The following is an 18,483-nucleotide window of genomic DNA, read 5'->3' as shown; positions in this document are numbered from 1 at the left end:
TGTGCCTGGCTGCAAAGTCAAATTATAAACGAGGAGAGTACACTCCAGTATTTGTGTTTACTTCTGATGAAGAAAGACTTAGGTTATCGAAGAAGGCTATTACCAGGGAGAACTTGATAGTTAATCACCACATAGTTGTGTGTAACAACCAATTTCCTGAAGACTAAATGCTGAGGGACATAAGAGTGCCTTGTCCACATGGTGAGTTAAAATTTCTTATTGTGTCAAAAACATGGGTAACATTAGATATATGTTTATGTAATCAGGCTTACGGCTTATTTGAATTCGGAGTATTTGAAAATTCAAGTCCAATTTATACATTTTACCATTTTAGATAGAAATGTATTGTGAAATAGCACTGTTGAGATTTCCCCATCAAATTTCATATCATAGGCAATAGGGCAGGGTTATTCCATGAAAACTGAATATGAAAATAATAGTATAGGCATTATTTGCTGTTCATAAATCTACACTTTTTAAACAATAACTTAATTTCATGACAGTGACAGTAAATGTTTGTTATTGTTGGAGGTTAGCTTACTCGTAATCTTTATTGTAGGTACTGAATTAGTGGTAGAGAAATAATTTACATTTGTAATATATTGTAGTGGTAAATTTCTTATTAAGTCAAAAACATGGGTAACATTAGATATATGTTCATGTAATCAGGCTTGCGGCTTATTTAAATTCGGCGCATTTGAAAATTCAAGTCCAATTTATGCATTTTACCATTTTAGGTAGAAATGCATCGTGAAATAATTTACATTTGTAATATATTGTATTGGTAACTGGTTGCTTCTTTTCTATGTGTGTGTATGATGTGAATGTTCCAGTTGACTAGAAAATGGATAGAAATCGCAAGAATATGTCTCAAAGTGTTAGCCTGTACTCACGGAAACGAATGGATATGCGCGAGAAATAGAAGGTTACGGGGAAGGATACCTATTGTATGTCACAAATAACAAATATTTATGAATAGTTTTTGATTTTATAAGGTGTCAACAGTTTTTTAAGTGATTTAAACGAGTGTGTTATTTAAGCGGAGCGGATGCGTATCGCCTCGAAGTCCCACCCAAAGCATGACGTAATCAAAACTACAGTACGGCCTGTATATCACGAAGGCTGTGACTTGGCCTATATATCCTCATTTCCCTAGTACGCCTCTTCAGTAATGCCGAGATCATCTATGACTGCTGATATCGGAGCTGTTGAGGATCCAACCAGCCTTAGGGCTGAAGATTGAACATATATATGTTATGTGATATTTGGATTTATTCAAATTAAGCTAACATTTTCATTATTATTATTATTAATATTATATTATTTTTTATCGTGATTTCATCGCTAAAACCGGGCATTTGCCTATCAATTTACTAAGAAACATCCAAACTTGCAGTTCATTAACAACAATTTTCGAGTTATTATACACGTCAGGAAGTCTAATGTTTTAATTTGCTAAAAAAATCGTTGAAAGGAAAACAGTTACACGGTTTTGTAGCGGGGTTTCCTCACTTTCTTTCTTATTAATTTATTAATTGGTACTCACATATCATTCTTTGGCGCAGGACAGCACACTCCTGGAACGAAGAGACTCTTGAAGCAGATGGATTCTCTCAGTCCTGAGAGATCTAACAGGAGCTGTGGACAGTTACTCAGGTCGTCGCAGATCCCTTGGTCTCCGTTTGGCGTCGAGCACGTCCTCCCTGAGCCTGATCCTTCCTCTACCGTCACCTTGCCGCCAGCCAAGTTTACTAGAGGAGGAAGAGCGCCACGCACCAGAGGTGCGATGGCATCAGTCACATTACGGCCCAATACATTCTTGCTAATGGTGTAAATGGCTGCAGGTAGTTCCCTGGAGGGAGCTGGTAAGTCGTCACGTTCTCGGGTCATATTAACAATATATCGGCCCACCGTGTTGATAGCGCCTAGTGTCTCACTCAGTGACGTCAGCGAAAAGTGTCGACCAGATTCGATGTCTGTCTGTACTGTAGGCTCTGCACGTCTATATGTCTGTGTCCAGTCTGGATTTGGATAGTTGTACGAAGTCCACGGTCGTCGGTAATACAGAACTACAAACAGCAAGTAGTATGGTAAATAATATGTGACTTAAAACTGAATAAATAAGTAGAATTATGCACTAATAAAATTGTAAGTATAAGAACAAGTAAACAAAACAATAACATAATATAATAACACTGAGTGAATTAGTAAGCTGTAAAATAAGACACAGGATAGTTGGAAGATTAGCGAGTGAGTTGGTAAGAAAGGAACTTGATTTGATAAGCATGGATCTAATGACCATGTAAATGTTACAAGATAGAGCGAATGATTATCTTGGACAGTCCGAGATCTGTTATAAGAAATTACTAGAACAAATCAAATATTTACCATTCACATTTAGTCTCTAGTTATAGAGTGATATTCTTCTCTTCGTTAAGTGTTTATGTCTGTATGAATAAATTTTATCTATTCGGAAGGGATACTATACCTTCAATGCTTTTATACCTCATGTGCTGAAATCAAGGAAAATATGTTCCTTCCCCAAGTTCATCCTCTGATTTTCTCATCTATTAGAGTCCTGTGCAATCTATCCTCCCCAGTTATGATGGAATACTATGAATACTGAATACTATGATGCCTTTTAGTTAATTTTGAATACCGTCCTGCCATTCTTCCTACATATTCTTACCAATAATAATCATCATTGTCTACTATGTTTAATGTATGAACAAAATAGCCTTATTTCACAAAGTCTCCGTTACTTTACAGTAACTGAGAGATATCAGTGTTATTTAGTTTCATGCAAAAACATTGTTTTTCACGACTTTGCAACTCTCTGTGTTTCCCCCGTTCGCTTTCCTATCTCAGCTATTCAAAATTGTTTGCTCAAAAACAAACATTTTTCTCGGTATATACACAAAACGACATAGAAATTACTATTATCTGAGAAACAGTTGTGAATATCACGTAAGTAACATAAAAAACAAAAATAAAAATATAGGATCACTCAAGAATGTATACACAGTTTTCAACTCAAAACGCGTTAACGTTGCAGTTTATTTAAGGTGTAACTAATAAAACAGAGGCAAAAGAAAAACTGTGTTTTGAGGAAAGGAAATGTACTCTAAAATGCTACGGGAGGACTGAAAATTTAGCAGAATTTCAAATAGAATTTGGAAGAGACTTTCAACGAAATTCAGCCGCACGACCTTCCTTTTCTTGTTGCCGATATTAATTTGAATTGGATGGAAAAGTTCACAAATAACGGTTCTGGAAGGTCATGGATATGCACCAGCTACACAACGGAAGGAAGGGACATTGAAACATACGAGTGATCTGCTAGAACATCGGTTTGGGAAGCTGTCACATAACATCTTAAATAGAGCGTCCATTGCATTTTGAAGCATGTCAAGTGGAAAAATTGTATTCCTGTATTATAACACTATCTCAAAGATGACAATACTGACTGTAGAGTCTAATTTTGTTAGTTGTACCTAGAAATATGTGCAGAGACCAATCAATTTTCGAGCAACATTGTTTGGGGCATCAAGACCACATTTAAATTAAATGACTTATTTAATCCCCACAATTGTAGCTATTTGGAAACTCTCAATACCCATTTGACATTGATCAACATGTGAACCAACAAGTGGTTAGAGTATGGAGCGGTTTATCAATATTTGGTTTAACTGGACGTTGTCTGCTGCTTATAACTATTCACTTTTTCCAGATATTATAGTGTTACATATCATGTTTCGACAGACTGAGAAGCGATACGTTTCATTAAACGAGAAAACATTGAAAAAATAATACTGCCTTCCTTCTTAACAACAACAAAATTGTGCTGCATGAAGAATGATACTTGCAGCAAGATGGAACACCTCCCTACTTCCATCGCGATGTAAGAGTCTGTCTTGGTAAAAACATGGTAAACATGGATGAGGCAAATAGTTTGCGTGGAGTTCCATCCACACTCACTAAATTTTACCCCGATGGTTTCCTCTTTATCGGGATGCCTCTTACATGAAGTTTAAAGCACAAGACTAGCAACTATCAATGAGTTTAAATCTGTCACCGAGGTATAATTTTTCCAGATACCAACTCATATGGTTAGGTATACTTTCGATTCCGCTGTCTCACGTTATCAGCAGTGCCCGAATAGTGACGGTCAATAATTCGAATATTTGCCATCACAGGTAGATTTTTATATTTGTTAACTACCATGAAACTTTACTTTATTTTAGCAATTGTATGTGTTACGTTCACTCAAAGTGCCTATACATTTTTGTATTACCATCTCTTACGAAACATTCTTGAATTTATATTGATTCTACTGTATTTCGAATTTCATAGGTTCCTAAAGTCATCATATCGTGCTTCTTAAAGAGGAGGTCAAATTTGAGGAATTTATGAAATATCACATCTTAATTCACATTTTTCAGTCTTCCACTGGCCAACTTAATTCTATAAGAATGCTACGCATACTACTTTTTAAATAAATCTGATGATATTTTATATTATATTCATTGCATGAATATTGACATTTGGGTTACGTAGTGAATAAACCAGTTCGCTGGAAAGTATGGAAAATAATATTATACACAAGAATACATAAAGTAATAAAGTACAAGCCTAGCCACTCTTAGTTAGAAATACAGGTGTTCCTATTCCGTATCTCATACTTGTATTCATCCTTTGACTAAAAAAGGAGTGATGTGTTTTGAAGAGGAGACGAAAAGACGCGGGTTTTCCAAACATATGAACTTTCAGTTCCCAAATATTAAGATTATCACACCTATTAAATCTTCTTTATAGGTTCATGACGTAGCTTCTTCTTTAATAATTTTCAATTCCGTGCAAATGTTGAAAATATAGAACATTATTTTATGCTTTTAGAAATAACTTTCTATTCGCAGGTAAAGTTAAATTTGATTTCAAATATATTCACCGAATAATAATAATAATAGCAGTAATAATAATAGGTGATTAGTGAAAATTCGAATTGTGGCGTGTGCTGGGGGGTGCATTTATTTAAGATATTTAAATATTTACTTAAACGCAATTTCGGTAACGTCAATATTTAATATCATCCAAATTTTAATCAATTGGACTTTTGGGACGCGTGTCATTTCTTCTGGAGCTTGCTTAACTTGCAGAAGACGCAAGCTTCTAGGAGTTGAAGGACTAAACGACCAGCGGAGATATAAAGTGACTGGATTAAATAAATCGGAAAGGTAAACTCGTGTTTTCATTGGTTAATTTTTCCGCTGTGCTGTTTCTTGTTTCACAACCTAGCGCGCCCTACCTTCGGGAAGCGCGTCACAGGGTAGCTTTATTCCTTCCTCGGGGCCATGCAGATCAGACGTGTTGTCCGGGAGCTTTATGCTCCAATGAGGGCTCTGGATATTCTTGTGGTAGGCCAATCTTAATATTCCTAATGTCACTTCAAGATATCATTTCAAATCCTTTTACAGGAGTTTACCAGGCGATTTGTTTAATCTAAATCGAAATAATTTACGATAATTTACATCCAACCTCAATTTTGCACAAGGAAAACGTTTCTATAGTTACTACACTTTAAAGTTAAATTGCTTACTAAGTTTGATGTCCGTAATTCTGCTTTACTAATTTTAAGAGGTTTTTCTATGACCTGTATTTTTCTTTAGTGAAGGTGCTCACTTTACATTTTCGACCTCTATTCGATTAAAAAACTTTACTTTACATATCGATCCACTCTGTGCAGTGGACCAGTTCACTTTCGCATACTAACTTAGGATTTATTTCTTGCCTATAATTTAAATGATTTTTCATCCGGACTAGCATAGGAAAGATCATCTCAAGGAAACTTTGTAACTTAAATCTACCACGGTTAACATTCTGTGTTCACGTTTACGTAAGTGTTTGATTCGTTTTTTTAAAATAATAAATAGGTGTTTTGCACCACCATAGTTGTGTACACTGTTCAGTCCTTTCAGACATATTAGACTGCTGTGCAGGAATTTATCCAACTGAACGCCGTATGAATTCATAAGAGTTATTTTACTTTCCCATGTGATTTGCTAAACACTCCCATGTCTTCAGAAATCCAACGACTTCGGCTGTAGTCGTATCTATAACGTTTCACGAGAAGCCAGCATGCTATCCATTGCACCATCGATATCAGTATTATTTTACCAGCACTATTATTCCAATAGCTTCACTGAATTTCGTTGCTGCATATTTAATTAAAATTGGTTTCCCTTAATTAATGGCAAAGCAACATCACTGTCCTTTGAAGTTTAATCTGTAGTGTTAGAGAAACAAACCACTGTGTGCGCTGACAGACGCGAAAAGGAAACATGACAACCGAGAAGATAATGTCTCTGCGATTACTCTCCAATTAGGTTGAGTACCGTACCGGGATCTTCCCACGAAATTAACCAATTTTAAAAGCCTTGATACATTCAGAGTGATGGGACAAAGTCTGTCCTGCGAGTTGCCGACATCATTCTTATTACTCTCTTGACTGACGTTTTTTCTGTTGTCCAGGTTTTGGCATTCAGTAGCAGTTACCCACGGCTTAGCTCACGTAGATTTCGTAATTAACCTAAAATCTTCAAAGTATCCTATATAAACCAACTTAAAAATTGAGTTTCATTTACTCCAGAAACTCTTTGTATATCACATTTGTGGTATTGCCTTTTGGGATAAAGATGACCATGCGACATACAACTGTACATGTGAGAAACAGTCTTCATTCAAGTCGAAAAAAGAAAACATGTTTGTTTTTGAAGAAAATTCGAAATACCTATTTCCACGTTTGTAACATCTTCAGTTTTTGAGATATAAGTATCCAGAAAAAAAGAACTCAACACCTTTATCCGTCCTTGCCCCCATTTAAGTGGATTTTCCGAAAACAAAAATATGCATGTGACTTTAGTTTTAAAATAGATTACAAATACCAATTATCACGTCTGTAACATTTTCAGTTTTTGAGATATAAGTATCCACATAAAAAATAAACTCTCATTCACTTCTTTTCACCCTCGTTAAGTGCCTTTTCTGATAACAGAAAGAATACATGTCCCTGTATGTTTCAAGGACTTTCCAAACACCAAGTTTCATGTGTTTAACATTTTGAGTTTTTGGATTTACCGTAGATATATCGATAATCAATCTAAAAATTCACCCACTTTTTTTCAATTCTTTTCAGCCCCTTCAAGGGGATTTTTCGAACGCAATGAAGTACGTGTATATTTTTAAAATAGTTTCCAAATACCAATTTTCACGTCTGTAACATCTTCAGTTTTTGAGATATAAGTATCCTATTAAAAATAATTCAACTTAACTCTTTTCCAATCCCCTCCCCTTAAGTGGACTTTCCGAAAGCAAAATTACCTTTTCCTTTTTTAAAGGAGATTAAAAATACCAACTTTTACGTCTGTAATATCTTCGATTTTTGAGATATATGTATCCATATAAACAGAATTCAGCTCCTTCCTTACTTATTTTCACCCCCCACCCCAACACACATACCTTAAATCCATTTTTCGAAAACGAAACAATGCATGTTTCCTTATTTTTAAAGGAGATTCCAAATACCAATTTCCACGTCTGTAACAGGTTTAGTTTTTTATATATAAGTATCCTCACTCAAATAATTCAACTAATTTGGCAATTCCTTCATCTCCCTATGTGGCTCGGCGGTGATGAGTCAGTCAGTCAGTCAGTCAGTCAGTCAGTCAGTCAGTCAGTCAGTCAGTCAGTCAGTCAGTCAGTCAGTCAGTCAGGACATGTTACTTTATATATATATAAAGTAACATATATAGGCCTAAATTAATGTATATAATATATGAAGTAACATATATATTCTGAATGAAATGCGGGAACAGACTATCCTAATAGAGTTCAAGAATTAGGGAGTGATTTTACGTTAAACCTTACAGAGTAGTTAACTGCAGTATTAGTAACAAAAGCTTCTTTATGTTTTAGGCTCCTATCATTTTAATGCGACATAAAATACCTGGTCCCATTGATAGCATAACAGGGGCCTGTAGTGTTCGAACAGCTTGTCCTTTTCTTACCCTGAGGGCTCCAGCCCGACTAATCTTGGATCGTCCGACGACCTAAGCGTGATATATGTCACAGAGAGTGTTAGGAAAAAAAATTCACATTCCTATAATTAGTACATATTCTCCACGTTAGTCCGAAGGCGATTATTGCATTTTTACTGAAATTAAAATATCGAAATCACTCTCTATATATAAAAATCAGCATGTTTGTATGTATGTATGTATGTATGTATGTATGTATGTATGTATGTATGTATGTACTTACAGCTGTACGGTTATAACTCGAAAACCGCTGGGCAGTTTCACTGCGGTCAAATTAAGAGGACGGACCACAGAAGCAATGTGTTTCACATCAGAAAAATATCATGGCATAACTGATGCACATGAAAAGCTTCATCCTGTTTCTTCGCAGCGCAAATAGCAGCTATGAACTCTTCAGCGGTATAGATAGGTCCACCGCTTAATTGGCGTTTTATCTGTCTCTCAGTTAGGGAATGAGCCCAGTCTCCTTCATTCTGTGTGTGACCTTTTATGAGATATATGTGGGTTATGGACTTTATTCCATGAGAACGAATAGCATAAAAGCACAGGTCCAAAATTATTTTTTGTTGTCAGCCACAATTATAAGTGGAGTTAGCTTTCTGCTTTAAATACATTAACAGACATGAACCTAATTCATTCACTCCCCGATTACCATTTGACTCATCCCACACATAGCAATCACATGAATTTGTCTTGAGTTCATAAATAATAAAGTTTTAAGACAGTCAGTTTTGACTTACAATTAATTAATAGAGAAATGTACACTCAAGTTTGAGCATTAAATAAATTTCACATTTCAGTCTTTACTATAGTCTGTAATTGTCCTGGTTCTTTTCGTGCATGTTATGATGTGATATCTACTACACTTCTGTCCACACAAAATGCACTTACAATCTTCGTCTGGCTCATGGAACTTCTGGTTTACGCATATCTTGTGGTGAAACCCATGTATGGAGAGTCGTGTTATCACGTGGCGTTGTGTGTTGCACTCTCTAGTCCATCTATCGTCCGTCATCGCTGGTGAGGCGTAGAAGTCGAGGTCGATTTCACTTTTCTTCCTTTCCCTGATGTTTACTAGTGCCCTGCTTGCTTCCGTTGATTGTAGGTAGAATTGTGATCGTATGTCTTCTATGAAATACGTCTCCTGCATCATTTCGTTAATAAAATGCGGAAACATCACCCTTTTTTAATTGCAGAACAGCCTGAAGGCCATATTTCCTTTCTGCTCTGGACAATTTTTTTTTCATCCAAATGTTCATCATAGTTCGCTTTTAGATGTTCCGTTTCTTGAACATCAGAGTTTTTGTAGGCATCGCATGTTGCACATAACTCCTTCTTAGGCACAAAAAAAATTGTACTCTTGCGTGAACACATGATGAAACACTGCATAGTTTGTATGAGGTTCCCTTTTTGCTTCGCAGACGGCAACACAATCTCTGTGAATATAAGCAAGTGACCTGCTTCCATCTGTAATTTGCCTTGAAGTGTTAGGCCGGGTGTAATGGCTTTCAATTTTAGGTGTACCTTCAATATGCTGCCGAAACCTGCACGTATACATGGATCCAGTGTTCTCTGTTTCCCATGTTTTCTTCTTTTATCTGCCTCAAGTAGAGTCTCCACAAATTTATTACCTTTCTCCAGAACTGTTCTGATTGGTCGATCATTAATATAGAGTGTTCTTAAAAATGTTTTAAAACGCGAAATCTTTCACCGTTCAGGCAAAATTAAAATGCATTATTATGTTGCCGTGGAGGTCTGCCGCCTCCAGCACGAGTATAGCGATACTTAGAAACAATAGGCTTCATGGAACTGGCAATGAATTGCCGCTGGAGATCTACATCACCTAATGACCAGTAAGCCGAGAACAGTTGCAGTCGAAACTCATTACTGAACTTAAATGAACATTGAAGCTTGCAGTTTTACTTACATCCTGCCTTCATCTTCTTCTGGGATCGTACCTTTTTATTTTGTGTTTGGATTTCGTATGCCTGTCTAGTAATTTTTGATTTCTTCATGTGGTTCCTCTTCAAATTCGCAACATTTTTCTTCCGTTTCACACCTTTCCTTGAAGGGCTCACTAATATAGTGTCGATGTGTCCTGCATGCCGGCTATTCAACGGTTGTTATTGTCAGTGGAAGAGGACATAGTGTTTGTTACTGGAGATATTTGAGCTGGAGTACTTGTTCTTCTAGGGGTTTCAGGCACACCAGAAATAGCAGCATCAGAACTGTCCTCACTATCATGACCACCATCATCCCTGGGAAAATACGTTTCGTCATTAAGCTCGTCATCGCAGTCTTCAGAAGATATGCTACTTGATGATGTATTTGATGACGAAGTACAGGAAGATTAAGACTGGCAGGAGAGACACTAGAGGTACGAGATCCTGAATACCTCGTCGAAGCTTCAGAAGCAGGAATCAGGCATCTCGAAGTTCCTTGATCGAAACAGAGAAAGGAATAAATGTACTACTAATTACTTTTAAAGGTTTACTAATTAATAACGCTACATTGTGAACACTGCACCATAACTACAAAGATGATGCTTATTAAGAGCAATGTATACCTGGTTGCTGTAAGGACGTCGAAACGACAGGCTCATTTTCCATTAAACACTGCTTTGGCCCATCCAATCCCTTTGCAATTGCCTCCTTTGTTTCAATCCATTCCATATCAGCGAGGGCTAGCTGAACGAGCACTTTACCGCAAGAAATAATGGTCTTCAGTGACGGAAAAAAGAAGTGTTTCAGTGGATAAAATAAATAATAAACTTGACCTACCTCAGCACTGGGTAAAAATTATTCTAACAATAGCAACATAACTGAAAATAATCGGACGTCTTTCCTTAAAAAAGAGACAGTGTTTGTATCAGCAACGACATAATAGCATTTAGTACCTTTATTTCTACCTGAAATGACGTCCTTGATTTGTAGCAATAATGTCACAAGGTGAAATAGCACAAATAAAATAACTATTTCTCGGAGCAAGAATGTAAAATTTCCTTATAATACACACATAACCTGGGTTGATTTGCAGTGCATACTGCATTAAGCCTAAATAATACGTTATGCATGGGATATTATTTAACGTAATATAATAATCTTCCTCACAGCAAGAGTGTCACAATTCCAAATACGACACTCTTGCACAACCATAAGCGTTTACTGAATCGATTCATTTGATTCCGTTCACGTTACTGAATCGATACAGTGATCCGATTCACGGCACATTAGTCACCGCTCCCACTGCATCTGTGTAGTATGTGCTGGTAAGACAGCAGCAACAGCGTTCAGTGCTCGCAGCTACCATCTGGTCTTCATACTATGAACTCCTTTCTTAGAAAAAAAAAAAATGCTAGTCACTCTAATACATCGAAGGGTTCCGGCGATGCAGGGTGGGAAAGGTTAGGATTAGGAAGGTAGCAGCCATGGCCTGAATTACGGTGTGAAAATGGGGAAACAACGGAAAACCATCTTAGCGGCTGCCGACGGTGGGATTCGAACCCACCATCCCCAGAATACAAGCGCGTAAGTACGCGATACTAACCGCACGTCCAACTCGCTCAGTCATTTTTCTATGTATTTTTCTATCAGCTGAGGATTTTTTTAAATCGTCATATTTTGTATAGGCTACCCGAGATGTACAGTAGCCCGCTGGTTTTCTGATTCAACATACAGTACTGTTTGTTAAGTTATTGCGTCTGTCCATATACGATTGAAGTCTTGTGCAACGATGTGACATATGAACTGAGAGAATACTGAGCCGTCCTTACCAATATAAAACAGGTACTTTTGAGTGGTCATGACTCATGACTCATAGTCATAGGGCAGGCTAGAGTCGAGTTTAATTGTCAAATGTCAACTAAGTTATAATACTAAGATTCATTAAACTAATAAATAGTATAACCTAATAGCCTACCTACTTACTAGCTACTTCAGAATTAAGTTTTGACTACCTTTTTAACACTGCAAATAAATCCATGTATTATTTAAACCTCCCTGTAAGAAGAGGACAGTGAATGCAAATGGGTATTATTTTCAAATGAGCTGAGCTCGAGAGTCCATTATAGCATACGATTCCTTCAGTGTGGTGTTCCATGGCTCACTGTATGTCTCGCTGCAGCGGAAGCTTGACTCTCCCCAAGTGTCCGGTGAGCCGATAAGGAGCCGTGTGTATCTTGTGTCTCACCGAGCCGCGCTCGTTCACGATTCTTTCGATGTGCCATGATTCACTGTCTCGCTGCAGCAGAAGCTCGGCTCCCCGTCAATGTCCAGTGAGTGCGCCACTCAGCACTGTCCGCAGGGAGTAAGCTGAATCGTGTGCCGTGAGCTTGCCGTTCCTGTGAATCGATTCACTCAGACACTTGAATGAATCGATACTCTGCTTCGAATCATGCATTCAGTAGCCAACACTATTCCACACAGTGTCAAGGTCGCAACTCAAATGAAACAGTATTGCTGCACGCTGAAGGACCAAAGCAAGAAGGGGAAAGAACGACACAGCTGCTCTTTCTGGCCGCATCATTGCACTTCAGATTATGACGTTCTGCCAGTTAAAAGTGCATGCGATAATACTTACACTGGTATGCATAACTCAAAACAGGCTGTTTTTGAGTTATGAGCGAATGCATATTGGTACCTGTTTCTGGATGAGTAAACTCTAAGCGTGAAGTTTGGTCGAGATATAATCAATAGTGTAAGAGAAAATTGAAAAAAAAAAAATTCTGGTCTTCCTTTAAACTCCCAGTCTTTTCAGAGATTTTTAAACGATTTGAATATCGAAACCTGCTCCTGAATGAGTAGACTCTAAATATGAAGTTTGGTCGAGACATAATCATTAGTAGGGCCCAGATGTTTATGACCTAAAAATGTTAGAAATATACAACCATTTATGACTTAAAAGGTATGAAAATATGAAAATTAGTATTACTTGAAAATATTTTGGTCACATTGTCGAATTTTTCAAAATCTTTCCCTTCTTTTAAACTGAAATTATATTGAAAATACACTTTTAAAATATGGCATATTCAATAATAATAATAATAATAATAATAATAATAATAATAATAATAATAATAATAATAATAATAATAATAATAATAATAATAATAATAACAATAGTAATAATAATAATAATAATAATTTTTATTATTATATTATGAATTTATTTAATGACTCAATCCAGAGGTAACTCTCGAATCCGCACAGAATGAAATAAATATCTCATTTCAGTGGGCGATCAGAAATAATTAAAATAGCAAATGACATACATTTTAACGTTTTCAAATAGGAACGATCTTATATTTTCACGCAACATTGATTTGTAACGGGAAAAAGACCGCTCAACATCGCAGGGTGTTACTGAGGCATATTTGAAATAAGTCAAATCATTAGAGCTGAATTGAGGCTCACCTTCATGTAATGTTGCCGACTTGCCACTCAGAATGCCAGTTATATTCGTGTTTTTCTTCGTGTACGGCAATACTTTTGATACTTAAGCATTTAACCAAACGCAGTGTAGTGTAGTGTAGATACATTGTAGTAAAGATACAGTACATTTAGATAGTGCCGTATCTTGCCTGCTATATTCGTGTGTTATCTTTCGTGTGTATCTATTAGACCCTAATACTAATAATAATTTGTCTAAGCATTTAGCTTCGTTGGTAATCTTTGAGTACAGTAGTTCTTGCAAATTTCATTTCTGTTGTGCTTAGTCGTGACATACGGTACGGTACCGGTATCGTAATTAGGATACGTCTGAAAGTAGTTTAAAAATTACTGTAGTGTACTGTACAGTAGTATACGAGTAATATCCTATTATAATTTAGTGTGCTTATTTTATTATTGTAAAATATTTGTGTAGTACTGGTGTAGTAGAGGTATCCGTAGAAACTCTTACTAAAATATTGTTGAAATTAGGATAGGCTTAATTGCAGTTTGGAATTGTGTAGTTCTTGTGTATTACTTTCGATATTCAGTAATTAACAGCAGTTTTTATCCTGTTAGGGGTTGCAGGATAAAAAAAATAGAGCACGACTAAGTAGTATTGTAGTGTAGTCGTATATTAATTACCTTATTGTTGTGTAATATCCCAGACAATATATCCCTCCGTTCATTAATTTTTTTGCAAATAAGTTACTTTATTTTTTAATTTTAAAATTCTCCCCCGTAAAGAATGGCTAAGGAGTGCGAGTGTACTTATTGTGGGTGTGGTGAGGCATTGAGGGGTTTGAGGGAGGAGTTGGAAAGTTTGAGGGAGATAATTAGGATTCTCACAGAAGACAGGAAGGAAGATAGGACTCCCTCAAACAATGTACAGGTTCCAGTAGGTGTACAAGAGGGAGGGGAAGGAAAGGAAGGAGTTGTAGAAGACAGGTGGTCTAATGTTCTAAGGGGAAGGAGATTGCAGGCTAAGTGCTCTATTCAGGATGAGAATTCAGGACAGGTGTCTGTGCAAAATCGGTACGACTCACTACAGGTAGAACAACAGAGGGAAGATGAGGGACAGGGAACTGTTGCTGAGATGTGTGGGAGTAGGAGAAAGGGAAAAGGTAGGAAAGGAAAATGTAGAGTAGATGATAGGAAAAGACAGGTGGAACAGGGTCATGGGAAGGAGAAAAGGGAGGAGGAAATAGCTTCTGCAGTTATCAGGAAAGATAGGGCTGATCAGGAGGGGAGGGGATCAAACGAGGTGGGTAGGGTTGAGGCTCTGGTCATGGGAGATTCCATCGTTAGACACGTGGGGAAAGTGTGTGGAGGAAAGGGTACCAGGGTAGAGTGTTATCCAGGAATTAGGTTGAGGCAGATGTTGATGAAAGTAGAAGAGAGGGAGGAGGGGAAGGAGAAGGTGGTAGTGTTTCACGTTGGTACCAACAACGTAAGGCAAGCTGATATAAGTACCAACATAGTTGGAGATGTGTGGGATCTGGTAAATGCAGCACGGGTGAAGTTTAAGAAAGGGGAGATTGTTATTAGTGGAATACTGTGTAGGAGGGATACTGACTGGAGGGTGATTGGGGATTTAAATGATACTATGGAGTGGGTATGTGGGAAACTGGGAGTGAAATTTCTAGATCCTAATGGGTGGGTAGGAGATGGGGATCTGCGCTCGGATGGCCTTCATTTAAACCGCAGTGGTACGTATAAGTTAGGAAATTTGCTTGGAAGGGTAATAGGGAGGTACATTCAGGGAAACGGGATGGCCTAGGGAGCGGTGATAAGGGAACAGGGAACTGGAAATCAAGTAGGGATGACATAAAATTGTTAGTGTTGAACTGTAGAAGTATTGTAAAGAAAGGAATAGAATTAAGTAATTTAATAGATATATATTTACCAGATATTGTAATAGGAGTTGAATCATGGCTGAGAAATGATATAATGGATGCAGAAATTTTCTCACGGCACTGGAGTGTGTATCGTAGAGATAGGATAGGAAAGGTGGGAGGGGGAGTTTTCATTCTGGTGAAAGAAGAATTTGTAAGCTACGAAAAAGTTAAAGATGAGACACATGAAATTCTAGGTGTAAGGCTCATTTCTAAAGATAATAGGCAACTTGATATATCTGGAGTGTACAGATCGGGAAAGGGTACCACTGATGCGGATTCGGAATTATTTGATAGGATAGTCAGCTATGTGGGAAACGACATGGAAAGAAATGTGATTGTAGCGGGAGATCTGAATTTGCCAGATGTAAATTGGGAAGGAAATGCGAACGACAGGAAGCATGACCAACAAATGGCAAATAAGTTAATATGGGAAGGACAGCTGATTCAGAAAGTGATGGAACCAACCAGAGGGAAAAATATACTGGATGTGGTGCTGATAAAATCAGATGAGCTCTATAGGGGAACTGAAGTAATAGATGGTATTAGTGATCATGAAGCTATCATGCGATAGAAAGGAAGGTCTTAAAAGTAGGACTGTTAGGCAGTACCATATGGCTGATAAAGCAGGTATGAGGCAGTTCCTAAAAAGTAACTATGATCGGTGGAAAACGGTAAATAAAAATGTAAACAGACTCTGGGATGGGTTTAAAGAAATTGTTGAGGAATGCGAAAACAGGTTTGTACCTTTAAGGGTGGTAAGGAATGGTAAAGACCCACCTTATTATAATAGAGAAATAAAGAGACTAAGAAGGAGGTGCAGACTGGAAAGAAATAGAGTTAGAAATGGCTGTGGAAGTAAGGAGAAATTGAAGGAACTTACTAGAAAATTGAATCTAGCAAAGAAGGCAGGTAAGGATAACATGATGGCAAGCATAATTGGCAGTCATAAAAATTTTAGTGAAAAATGGAAGGGTATATATAGGTATTTTAAGGCAGAAACAGGTTCAAAGAAGGACATTCCAGGAATAATTAATGAACAAGGGGAGTGTGTATGTAAGGATCTTCAAAAGGCAGAAGTATTCAGTCAGCAGTATGTAAAGATTGTTGGTTACAAGGATAATGTCGAGATAGAGGAAGAGACTAAGGCCAAAGAAGTAATAAAATTTACATATGATAACAATGACATTTACAATAAGATACAAAAGTAGAAAACTAGAAAAGCGGCTGGAATTGATCAGATTTCTGGGGATATACTAAAGACGATGGGTTGGAATATAGTACCATATCTGAAGTACTTATATGATTATTGTTTGGTCGAAGGAGCTATACCAGATGAATGGAGAGTTGCTATAGTAGCCCCTGTGTATAAAGGAAAGGGTGATAGACATAAAGCTGAAAATTACAGGCCAGTAAGTTTGACATGCATTTTATGTAAGCTTTGGGAAGGCATTCTTTCTGATTATATTAGACATGTTTGTGAAATTAATAACTGGTTCGATAGTAGGCAATTCGGTTTTAGGAAAGGTTATTCCACTGAAGCTCAACTTGTAGGATTCCAGCAAGATATAGCAGATATCTTGGATTCTGGAGGTCAAATGGACTGTACCGCGATTGACCTGTCTAAAGCATTTGATAGGGTGGATCATGGGAGACTACTGGCAAAAATGAGTGCAATTGGACTAGACAAAAGAGTGACTGAATGGGTTGCTATATTTCTAGAAAATAGATCTCAGAAAATTAGAGTAGGTGAAGCTTTATCTGACCCTGTAATGATTAAGAGGGGAATTCCTCAAGGCAGTATTATCGGACCTTTAGGTTTTCTTATATATATAAATGACATGAGTAAAGGAGTGGAATCTGAGGTAAGGCTTTTTGTGGATGATGTTATTCTCTATAGAGTGATAAATAAGTTACAAGATTGTGAGCAACTGCAACGTGACCTCGAAAATGTTGTGAGATGGACAGCAGGCAATGGTATGTTGTGAGTTTCACAAATAGGAAAAGTCCTCTCAGTTTTAATTACTGCGTTGATGGGGTGAAAGTTCCTTGTGGGGATCATTGTAAGTATCTAGGTGTTAATATAAGGAAAGATCTTCACTGGGGTAATCACATAAATGGGATTGTAAATAAAGGGTACCGATCTCTGCACATGGTTATGAGGATGTTTAGGGGTTGTAGTAAGGATGTAAAGGAGAGGGCAGATAAGTCTCTGGTAAGACCCCAACTAGAGTATGGTTCCAGTGTATGGGACCCTCACCAGGATTACCTGATTCGAGAACTGGAAAAAATCCAAAGAAAAGCAGCTCGATTTGTTCTGGGTGATTTCCGACAAAAGAGTAGCGTTACAAAAATGTTGCAATGTTTGAGTTGGGAAGAATTGAGAGAAAGAAGAAGAGCTGCTCGACTAAGTGGTATGTTCCGAGCTGTCAGCGGAGAGATGGCGTGGAATGACATTAGTAGACGAATAAGTTTGAATGGCGTTTATAAAAGTAGGAAAGATCACAATATGAAGATAAAGTTGGAATTCAAGAGGACAAACTGGGGCAAATATTCATTTATAGGAAGGGGAGTTAGGGATTGGAATAACTTACCAAGGGAGATGTTCAATAAATTTCCAATTTCTTTGAAATCATTTAGGAAAACGCTAGGAAAGCAACAGATAGGGAATCTGCCACCTGGGCGACTGCCCTAAATGCAGATCAGTATTGATTGATTGATTGATTGATTGATTGATTGATTGATTGATTGATTGATTGATTGATTGATTGATTGATTGATTGATTGACTGATTGATTGATTGATTGATTGATTGATTGATTGATTGATTGATTGATTGATTGATTGATTGATTGATTGATTGATTGATTGATTGATTGATTGATTGATTGATTGATTGATTGATTGATTGATTGATTGATCTTGGAGAGAGTAGAGTACCCTTCATTCCGACCTAGTAAACACTGTAGTTTTACATTTACACGTTCACCAACTTCACCACGTACAGCCTATAACTCACTTTCAACATTTTTCACCAGTTGAAGGGCATCAAAGAGTTAAACACCAGTT

At 37.2% G+C, this 18,483-nt stretch overlaps 1 protein-coding gene across 1 annotated transcript in view; it reads right to left on the bottom strand.

Annotated features, from left to right (window-relative positions):
* Positions 1–18,483, bottom strand: part of LOC136859145 (proclotting enzyme) — a 136,191-nt gene that overhangs the window by 111,721 nt on the left and 5,987 nt on the right. The window contains exon 2 of the mRNA XM_068225773.1: positions 1,547–2,069. Coding sequence (XP_068081874.1) covers positions 1,547–2,069 — 523 coding nt within the window. The remainder of the gene's footprint in view (positions 1–1,546; positions 2,070–18,483) is intronic.

Source organism: Anabrus simplex, chromosome 1 (assembly GCF_040414725.1).
Source record: "Anabrus simplex isolate iqAnaSimp1 chromosome 1, ASM4041472v1, whole genome shotgun sequence".
NCBI lineage: Eukaryota > Metazoa > Arthropoda > Insecta > Orthoptera > Tettigoniidae > Anabrus > Anabrus simplex.
Note: the sequence above shows the minus strand (reverse complement) of the source record. Positions and strands in the feature narration are given on the sequence as shown.